Below are 11,912 nucleotides of genomic sequence, written 5' to 3' on the forward strand. Positions count from 1 at the left end.
ACCCTGTAAAGTAGTGATTAAAAATTACTATATAAGAATTTCTTTATTTTATACTATATAATCTTATAAAATCTTCTGCAGCTTCTCTATATATTTATTTTCCTTATTTTTCAGATATAAATCTTAATATATTAATTATACTTCTAGTCTGTAGTATGTTCAGATTATAATTATATAGATTAGCTAAGAAAGAAATAGTATAGAAGTAATATAAAAATTGTAAAAAAAAAATACTATTCTTAGACAGATAAAAGTAATACTATAATAAATAGAAAGATAACTAATAAAGAGTCTTTAGTAATATATTAATTTAAGCTGATTTTCTATAACTGCCAAGATTATCTTTACATATAATATATATATTCAGAAGGAGTCTAGTCATGATTAACAGATTTAACCTAGATATCTTTCTGTATTATCCCTAGATTCTGTTAATATTAAATAAAATAACTAATACTCTTATTTATATAGTTAAACTAGATTAGTTCTACTATTAAATATCTACTTAAATAAGATATTATATCTGGTACTATAATAAAATTATAATATCTGATAACTACTGAATATACTAATAGAAATAAAGAAAGTTATATATTAAAAATATTATACTCAACTTCTAGTTTATTAAGAGCGGGAAAGTCTTTGAAAGATCTATATTTAGAAATCTTATTTTAAGTAATATTATTCTTACAGTCTTTAATAATAAGTTTCTTTAAACTTTACTTGTGAATAAGAAGTGCTGTATATATATTTTATAAGTTAAGAGAGATAGATATCTGAAAAATTAGATATAATAAAAAATAATAATACTATAAGTTTACTAGATACTTACAGCTTCTGATTATTATATATAAAGATTCTATATTAAGATTATATTTATCTAGTAAAATTTATTTAATTAGAAGATTAGTTGCAGGTAACTACAGTATATTATAATAATATTTTCTTAATAATAACAGAGATAACCATAAAAAAAGATAAATAATTCTTTATATTACAGATCTACTCTCTACACAGTAAAGCTCTTTTAAATATTAGAATAGAAAATTACTCAGCATAAATAAGAAATAGAAATCCCTAGAAATTGCAAGCTGCTGTATATTAGATAGCTGTAATAATAATTAAGACAGAAATTTATATAAATATATAAATTCCTGAGACAGAATTTCCTTAATTCTGTTAAAAGAAACTGACTTTATATATTACCTAGCATTATTTCTGATAATAGTTTCTAGAAATAATTATAATCTTCTCTGAAACCATAATATCTTATATTATACATAGAATAAAGAAATAAGAAAAAATAATAAAATAATATAAAGATATCAAGAAATAAGGCAAGTTAATAGAATTACTGAAAAAGATAGAATTTAGAAGATTATTATTAAGATCTTGAGAGATAAATTATAAAGTCTAGTTATAATAAATTAATTAGATAATTTAGTAGTACAAGAATCATGGCCTGTATAGCCAGAGTCTGGGTGATTTCTTAGTATTTAAGAATATATTTAACCCAGGTTATTGGACTTATAGCCCTGGTACTAATTATAGATAGTACTAGTAGTAGACTAGTAGTTAATCAAGATATCAGGAATTATAGAAAAGTATAATATAGCTACTGGTAGCAATATAACCTGTTATGATTTAGTTTTATAAGTCAAATATTTTTATATATATAAAGTAGATTTTTGTAAGAGTTTCAGGGATATTTTATTATATATTTTTATTACTTTAAATATTATAGATTTATTATAAAGAAATCCAGAAAAATAAATAGTCTATTCCTCTACATAATATCTTATTAAACTAAATAATCTTAGAATGACCCAACCAGAGCTTTACTAATTATATATTAATTATGATAAAAGAGGGAAAAGTATATAAATAATATAAGAGTCTTGAATATTAGATAAGTATAATATTAATATTTATATTTAAAGGCTATAGATATTTCTAGTATATTTCTATAAATATATCTCATGCAGTATAGACAGGTCATAAAAATTATATTTTTAATCTTTTAAATATAATATTTGAAAATGCCTTTTTACTCTATTATAGTTAAAGTATATTTTATAATATTAGAAGTATATGAATATTTACTTTATATTTAGAATTTAGTGTTTACTAGAGTTATATTCCTTCTTTTACAGTATAGTTAACTATATTTTAGTCTTTTTCTTTTGAGCTAGCAGAGATAAAACTATGTTATTATTATTAGACTGTGTAGAATACTTTAATTATTTTTAAAAAAGGCCTTTTTTCTGAAAGCTACAGTAATTTATTCTAGTTATAACAGTTTTATTGCACTGTGTCTACTTATCTTTTAATAAATTAGTAATAGATTAAGTAAAGAATATTTTTATAAAAAGAATCTGTTCTAATGGTATAGTAAACTCCTTCTATAATATCTTATATATAGAATTATTACTGATAGCTCTACTAGTTAGCTGTCTTTCTATATTAATTACTGCCTATTTTTAACTAAAATCATGGTGTATTTTTTTCTGCTATTTATCCTGCAGATATTAGTATATATTATAGATTTAATATTTCTAGTTCTCCAGCATTACCTGCAAGACTGGATTATGAAGTTAGTTACTATACTAAGTTTCTAACTTAGATAACTAATATATAGCTGATTATAGTTCTAGATCTTTTTCCACTAATATCTGATCAAAATTATTTAGATATTATAATTATCTCTGATTAATTTAATAACTTATCTGAGTCACAGTTCTTAAAAACTTCTTATTAGAATTAAGATTATATATAATCTCCTGTAAACTAGTATGTTAATAGAGATAATAATACTTAATAAATATACTGCTAATAGCATGGTTTATGATTATATTATATTATACTTTATTAATAAAATCTGGATAAAATTCTTAGTATGCCCGCTATATAAAGAAGAATCTTAGTATTTATAGTTTATCTATTACTTTTATTAAGTAAATCTCCTCCTCTATATTAGAACTGGTAAGAGAAAAAATAATTAAGAAAGCTGTATATCTTATTAAACATCCTGAGCTGTATATTAAATATACTTCTATTTATAAGTATTTTCTATAAAATACAGGACTGATTATTAATTATTTAGACTCTTGGAAAGATATAATAATTATTTATATTTTTTTTTAGAGGAAATAGTATTTCCTGTCAGCTACTCTTAATAAGTAATATCTGTAGATCTTCTATTAAAATTAAGTAAAATACTTTAAACACTTAAACATAAAATAATATAATTAGAAATAAGATATATAGACTGAAGACAAGTAATATATTATAAATAATTTTAAATAGCATGAATATATTGCTAAGTAATTAATTAATCTAAATATAACAGATAAGCCATGAGATATATAACTAGCTGTATATAATATTAGATATTATCTATAGCTTTAATATATTTAGAATACTTTTTATAAACTTAGGCTGAAATTTAATTATTAATACCAGAGGTCTCCCGTGCAGATCCTGCTAGAGTAATAATTATAAATACTTAAATTAAAGATTAAGAATTATATGTTTCTAGTTAATAGTAAATAGTTCTATAATATTATATAGATATAAAATAATCTACTAGAATCCTAAGTAGAATTATTTTTCTTAAATTAAAAGAATTATCTTATTAAATAGGACTATATCTTTAATATATACAGGAATATTTACCTGCGGTTGTTTATTAAGATTATATTTATTAATTAAATATCTTATATCTTGTCTATTTTTGTCAGAGTAAGCCTTAGCTAAAAGATAGAAAAATAAACTGTATAAACTACTTCTTCTATCTCTTTACTTATTTTATGCTTAGTAATCTGTGTGTAATAAATTTAAAAGTATTTCTAATCTATATCAAGAATACTGGTCTTTTTATAATTTTTTTAACAGTAATTATCAGGATTATACTCCAACTTTAAATACTAATTCAGAAATTAATATATATTATTTAAAGATATTTTATATAATATATTTTCTATATTTTCTTACTTTAGATTACCGGACAGCTTTCTTACTTTAACTTAACAGAATCTGAGATAAGGCATATCAGTTAATTAAAAATAATTTATTATAAGTTTTTATTAATATTCTGATCATTTACTAAATCTAATACTTTTTTAATTAATATTTTAACTTCTTCATGTTATTAGACTAGCTATAATCTTCTAGTATCTAGGCCAGGTTCTTATCTGTATTATTATCTAGGACTTAATATTAGATCTAGTAGATATATTCTATATCTAGTAAGTCTACTTCTGATAATTATATTCTAGTACTTTAATTTAACTTTTTCTAATTAATTTTTTAAGCTGCTGAAGATAAATACTCCAGTTTAGTAAGATTAATTCCAGAGAAGTCAGACTTGAATAGTTTATTATTATCAATATTAATAGAAAAGATATAAGAGGATTTGCTTGTAACTCTATAGTTACTAATATTAGATTTTCTCTGGTAATATATGACTAGAAGTTTTTATTTATTATATAAAGAAATTACTACACAGCTTAAGATATTTTAATACCTGCCTAAATAGAAGGTAATATAAGGAAAGACTAGAGAGAAAACTCTAAAGCAGTAATTATATTAAAATAAGAATAATATTAGATAAAAAATAATTAACAGGAAGATATTTATAATTATAACAGCTGAATACTAGCTAGAATACAGCTAATAAAATACTTAAAAATATTATTTTCAGCAGCCCCTCCCCTTCTAGGGAACTAGAGAGGAAATAATAAAAATAAGTTCTTAAGTAATTAAGAATATAAGCATATATAAAATAGCAGCCTGAGGCAGGAACAGTGAATAAATAATATATAGTTAAAATAGACAGAAGCATGGCGGAGGGATATTACTGAAAGACAGCCATTTTTGGCATCACATGCCGCCGAAAAAGGCAGCGGAATAGCAAACCACAATTCTTATCTAGTAGAACTGTATTAAGAATCTTTATATAATTTTGATTTTTTGCATGTTATATAAGGATAATATACTTAATAATTATTTCTAGTCTATGTAATTAAGTTCTTAACTAAAAAGTTGTCCAGATTCTTGTGAGATTTGATTTATTTTATATATATTAATAATAATCCTCCTGAAATAGTTTTATAATATTATTATAAAGTATGATTCCAGAGTATATTATAAATCAAGTATTTCTGGCTTTTTTAATATGATTAACCACTCTTCTAATAGGCTTTTGAGTTAGTGACTTATCTGGGAATTATATCAGGTATAGATATATTTTTTATACTTATTATTAGAATTTATATAAGTTAAGTTTCTACATATCTTATATACATAGATTACTGTTTTTTTCTGAGATAGTCTTGGCTTCTTCCTTTATAACTTTTTCTTAAAACTTATTAATAATTAATTATTTTCTTCCAAAGTATAAAAGTTCTTAAAAAAAGATTTATGGTGTCGGTACTGAGTAAGACAGTTTTATATTTATTTTCTTAGAATAGAATTAGATATCTTTTTCTAGTCTTTCTCTATCTTTATTTTATTGTCTGAGAAATGCTTGATTCTATGTTAACTTATATTATTACTGGATATAGTAATAAAAAATATATTATATTTAATTAAGCATTTATCTGTAATATTCTCTAGAGGCTAATTCTCTAGAATACTGCACAGAAGCAGACTGGGAATGATAATCTATATATATATATAAATTATGTCTGTTTATAAGATTATAAGTTAGTCTTATATTCTAAACCATTAAATTTAATAATAAAAGAGAAATTCAGTGTAGAGTGGCGGTGGTCCTTATTATAAAATAAAATTATAAAAGATTATTAATAATATAAAATACTAGAATTTCTAGTTAGCAGGCGCGCGGTTATAAGGTCTCTGTATTCTAGACTTTTAAGATAATATATATAGCAGAGTTTTGTTTATTTTTTTATATAACTGATTTTTTATAATTGGATATTTTTAGAGATTTAGGTCTAAGCTCTTCTTATATTTTAGTAGATATTGTCACTATAAGGTCACTGAAACTGTATATAGAAAGAAAATGATTTCTATATTACTATACTATAATCTGATTAACTAATAATAGTGATCAGTAGCCTTGAGTAAGATATAGCAGTAATAGATTATAAATAGTAATACTTACTGTATATATTAATTCTCTCTCTTAGGATTTACTAAGTTCTATAGACACCTGAAATATTCTATTATAAAATCTTTGTTAATATCTATCTGTCTCCACCCATAGCCTGTCAAAGTCCAAATACTGCATTTGTACCTTTTCCCCCTTGCAAAAAAAAAAAAAAAAAAAAAAAATTGGATAGATAGAATAATAAACTTCAAGTAGATGGCCAAGGGTATGCACATGTCAGGATTCTATTTATGTTTTTAATAAAGTTATCTGCTCCAGTTAGCATCCTATTAAATCCCAGACTTAGGATATGCATACTCATGAAAATGGGCTGGTATGTTTTCCTAGTAAATAAGTAGTTATTATATTCTATAATATCTGAGTTCTAGAACTTGTATCCTGATAATAATCTGTTTATATCAGTAATTACTTATATATTTATAAACTGACTTATATATTATACCAGCCTTTAAGTATAATATTACAGGATTTGATGGGTAATTTACTTATATTCTAGACTTTATTCTTAAAGTTATAACAGATTACAGACAATATTCCCGAGGTATTAAGATCAGGATTTTAATAACTGGTATTGAATAATCTGCAGGTAAATAAGCTAATAATTGTATAAGATAATATCTAAAGATATAGAGCTATTACTATAGTTTAATCTTTTATTTGAGATAAGATAAATTACTATTAATTCAGTATGAGTAAGGTCAAAGAATCAAAGATTGGTGTGTAAATATTAATGAGGGTTAGGAGGTATTTAATATATATATAATATATAATAAGATGCCGAGGATTATGAAATATAAAAAAATAATATAAGTTAATTAATAGCTAGATAATACTACTTGATATAGTCTGATATTATTTTTGATAAGTGCTTAACTTATGATTAAATAAGTATATAATCTGGATTAATATATTTTATTTACTAAAGTTAATATTTTATAACTGCTTATAATACCGACCTTTATTTATATACAGTAGTAAGATTTTGATCTATAATTATATCTATCTAACTAAAGAAGTTAATTTACAGGGTTTATTTTCTAGAATGTAGTTATACTCTTCTGCTGGAATATAAATAATATTTATAGTAGTTAGAATCTTAGCTTTATATATAGTTTGCTTTATATATTAAGTTTATTATTTCTTATACTTTTATCTGAAATATAATTAGTAATCTGCTTTCTGTTCTTTAAAGGTATATTATATATATTATTATAAAGAAGTCTTAATTTTATTAATTAAAAGAAAGTTATGTTCTGGAATAATTATTTAACAGTACTGTAGATACAGGTCAGTTATCTTATATCTAATTTAATCTAACCTATTCTACTAAGTGTTTGAAAAGGGAAGATATTTAATAATCAAGTTTTACTATCTGTATATATTCTTGAGAAAGTAAAGTTATAAGTAAATAAGCTTATATAGTTTTAGTATTGCAAATATAAACAGCCTTTTATTCCAGTTATAAATAAAATTATTCTAGATAAAACTGTTTTAATAAGCCTGGCAGCGCGATAATATCTTTATATAGATATTAATAAAAAAACTTATTTAATAAGAAAGTCTATTCTACTGGTATAATAGATATCTATTTTTAGTAATTATTTATTAATCTTATACCACCAGCATAGGCAGATGAGATTTACTTGTGTTTAATGAATATTATAGAAAATCTTAGTAATTATTTATTTTATGACTTTGTTAATCTGTATTTTATTTATTATACTAGATTAATTAATATTTATAATCATATCTTTATCTTTTTAAATATATATAATGTCGAGTTTAAAGTTCTTTTAATAAAATCTTTAGAATATGGGTTTGTTATATAGAAGATAAATATTATATTCTCAGGACTGTGATTATATTATAATCTTGATATATTAAAGAGCCTGTCAGATTATATATAAGAACTATAAAAAGAGCTTGATTATATATATTTATTAAATTATACTAGTTTAATTGCTAGAATCTTCTTTCAATTTAAAAGATTTATTAATTAATTAGAAGTATTAAATCTTCTTCTAATATATTGAATATATAATATTTTATATATTATAAAGTCTTCTTTATTGGACGCTTTACTTAAAATTACTTATTACAGTGGTATTTTATCTTTGTTAGATAACTATATTAATTAATTAAGAATCTTAGATTTACAAGTAAAATAAAATTAGTTTCTGATAAATAATATAGATAGAATAAACAGTATAAAACTTGTTTAATTTAGTAAATAAGCCTGTATTATTTCCAGTCAGTTAATTGCTTTAAAAAATAGATATATAATAATATAACTTGAGGAAAAGAGGATTTTAATTTTTTTTTAATTCTTGAAAACTAGAACTTACATGGTTTATTTATATATTATAAAAATATAATTACTGTCTTTATAGCTTATATTTATAATATAAACAAAACTTGATACTATCCTGTATAATATATTAAATAATTATCTTAGTCTTAGACTAGGATATCAGCTTATTTTAAATTTATTTAATTTAATATAAAGTACTTTAATCTCCTTCTCCTGCTTACTTAATTTTATATCTTTATATTATTAATTTTAAAGATTATTAAGAAAATTTTTAAACATAGCTGTACCAGTATTATCTGGTATTACTTAATTATTAAACTATAATAAAAACTTATCTGCCTGTTATTTTAACTTAATTATCTATAATATTATAGACTGAGAGGATCCTGCTAGGTACTTACTGATATAAAAAGAAAATAGTATATTATACTCCTAATAAAGATCTTAAATATTATAGTCTGTATCAATGCCTCTTTATATCTTATAATAATTAATTAGTATTATAAAATAAGGCTTAGATAATTCTGGCTTACTTTTATCCTGGAGCCTAATCTAGATAATATTTTTTAATTTATCTTATTTAAAAACAGTCTGTATATAATACTTTTAGTTATTTTTAGAATTATATTTAAGATTTATCTTCTTAATATATTTTTCTGATATTATATATTTATTAATATTATTATACTTAACTTTAGTCCCAGGCTGTAACTCACTGATAGGAATTTTATTATTTTTTATAATAGTAATTCTATAGTTATTACTTATTTTCTGAATATTATATATTAATTTATTATCCCTACTTCTTATCCCTGGCGGAGAAGGACTTGGCTGAGAATTATATTAATTAAATAGATTATAAGTCTAGATATAAGAATAGTTATTTTTTATATATTAATTCTTTATTTTATTATTAACTGTATCCACCTTCCTCTAAGTCTTAATATTATTTAGATCTTGTTTGAGGCTCGGAAGCTATTTTTATATTATTAAATAAGAAGAATATAATTTTTCTATATTAATTATAATAGAGTTTATAGTGCTGTTTTTAGTTTTATATTTCTTTATCCAGTTATTTAATTTCTGAAGAGCTGTTAGAGTCTTCTTGTCTTTAAACTATATTTTTAACTTTTATATATAATTATTAATAAGCTTGTATAAGATCTTATGATTATATTCCAGACTCTGATTAGAAAATTACTATATTTCTAGTTAATTAAATATTCTAATATATATAGTCAATGATATCTGATATTTCTGATACTCAGTCTATATTTTCTTATCTTCTACTTTGATCTTTGGTTCTAGAGTATTTATATTTTTAATAAGTTTTATGAGGTATGATTAGCTAATAATAAACCACTTAGTAGATAGTGGCAGTTCGGGATAATTTTTATAATATTATGATATTCTGTCTGCTATTATTAATAATTCTTTATATATTACTTTATCTTTTATATTTTTAAATAATTTTAAAATATAGGGAGTTGCTTTCTGGTATATGATTTTAATATTATCTAGAGTATTTACTTTTTTAACTTCTTTTTTATGATTCTTAGATTTAGTGTCTGGTTCAGTATCTGATTTATTATTATTAGATAAATAACTATTATTATTGTCCTCATATACATTTAAATACTATGAAGCTGATATATTTAACTTATTATACTGTTTTTTAATAAGGATATTCTTGGATATACTAACAAGCACTATTATCTTATTAAACTAGATAATCTTATATTAGTATACTTGAATCTATATTTAAATACAGTAGTAGCCTTTGCTTTATTATTGTTTTTATCAGGATGAATAAGTAATATCTTTTTATAAAAGATTTTCTGTACAGTTTTTAGATCAGATAACTTTAAAATACCTAAAATTTAATTATATTTATTCTTATTATTAGTCAAGATCTTATTAATTTCTTTGGATCTCTTCTGCTGAAGGTTTTCTATTTATAGATAATTTTTAGATACCTTTATATTGTTAGTAGACTGACTTAGTATATATTTAACTTTTAGAATTATAGAAAGTATATATTTAATATTACTTGAGAAATATAGTGCCTTCTTAGAGAGAACTAGAATAAATAATATATTTTTATTATAGTTCTTTATATTATTCTTAGAGCTTTCTTCAGTATGAAGAGTAATATCAGGTTTATTTAATATATTCTAGTCTTTAGAGGCCTTGGACAGGTTAGAATTATCTAAAGAATTTATTATAATATTAGTATTTTTATTTTTATAATAATCTTTTTTAGTCCTGACATCCGGTACAGGAAGAGCAGGAATCTTATTTTTACTTATTATAAATTATTAATGGAACTTAAGACTGATAGATAACCTGATAATAAATTAATAAGTAGTATAATAGTAGTTTTAGATACAGTTTAACAGAACCTTGCTGAGTCACAGTATATTATAAGAGATTAAGAATATTTATAATACTTCTAACTGTGTGGAATCTAAATTCTAATTATTATTATTAGTAATATTAGAATACTGAAATATACTATATCCTGCTGAAACTAATCTAATTATTAAGAATCTTAATAAGTAATAAAAGTTGTTTACCAACTACTGCTGAGTATTATAAGATAATATAACTAAAGATATTTAGTATTAGATAATAACTTAGTCTACTAGTCTATTAATATTAGAATTATTAATATTATCTTTTCTTATTTACAGACACTATTTGCCCTGGATTAAATAGACTATTTCTAGAATAAAATTTACTTCCATCCTTCAAAGACTAGTATAGTTAGATATAAAAATCTTAAAAAAATATTTATTAGAAAGGATATTATACATATTCTAATTATTTGTAAAATTTCTTATGTTAAGATTATTACTTTATCCAGAAACTTATATTAATTGAAGGATGATTAACTTCTATTATTTAGCTTATATATATATATAACTAGTAAAATATACTAGTTATTTATAGTTTATCACAGAATTAATAAGTAATTTAAAGTAAAAATATAGGGTAATATAGCTATTACAGTTAAGGATATTTAGCAGAGAAATAATTAAACCTATTAAATCCAGTATATATAATTACTGTAATTTTCTTAGAAATTATAATTTCTTTTATCTTATCTTAAATAGCTTAATTCTGATTTTAGATAACTGGCTTTCAGGTACCCATATCTATATATAGTACTTGTTATAAGTCCTATATCTTTTTATCTTAATTAAAGTCTTTTCTAGATTTATAATAAGATTAAGCTTATTTTTTCTTACTTAGATATAGACTTGAAATTCTTCTCTGTGATTTTTTATATATAGATTATTAATATATTATTAATATTAGAATAACAGATCTAGTATATAGCAAGACTTGATAACTTCTATATAGACTAGATTATTTTATCTTAAATTTAATTTTAGCTGTAATAATCTCTAAGACTTAGATTATTATTAACAGGGTATAGATATTCTGAATAAACTCTTATCTATT

At 21.7% G+C, this 11,912-nt stretch overlaps 1 protein-coding gene across 1 annotated transcript; it reads right to left on the reverse strand.

Annotated features, from left to right (window-relative positions):
- Positions 1-3,612: 3,612 nt before the first annotated feature.
- Positions 3,613-3,833, reverse strand: BO85DRAFT_369380 (uncharacterized protein; the record flags this gene model as incomplete). The annotated part of the gene is made up of 2 exons (XM_025655917.1): positions 3,613-3,747; positions 3,786-3,833. Coding segments are annotated over 2 exons (183 nt in total), but the record flags the coding sequence as incomplete, so codon positions are not given.
- Positions 3,834-11,912: the final 8,079 nt, after the last annotated feature.

This window comes from Aspergillus piperis, assembly GCF_003184755.1.
Source record: "Aspergillus piperis CBS 112811 unplaced genomic scaffold BO85scaffold_6, whole genome shotgun sequence".
In the NCBI taxonomy this organism is placed as follows: domain Eukaryota; kingdom Fungi; phylum Ascomycota; class Eurotiomycetes; order Eurotiales; family Aspergillaceae; genus Aspergillus; species Aspergillus piperis.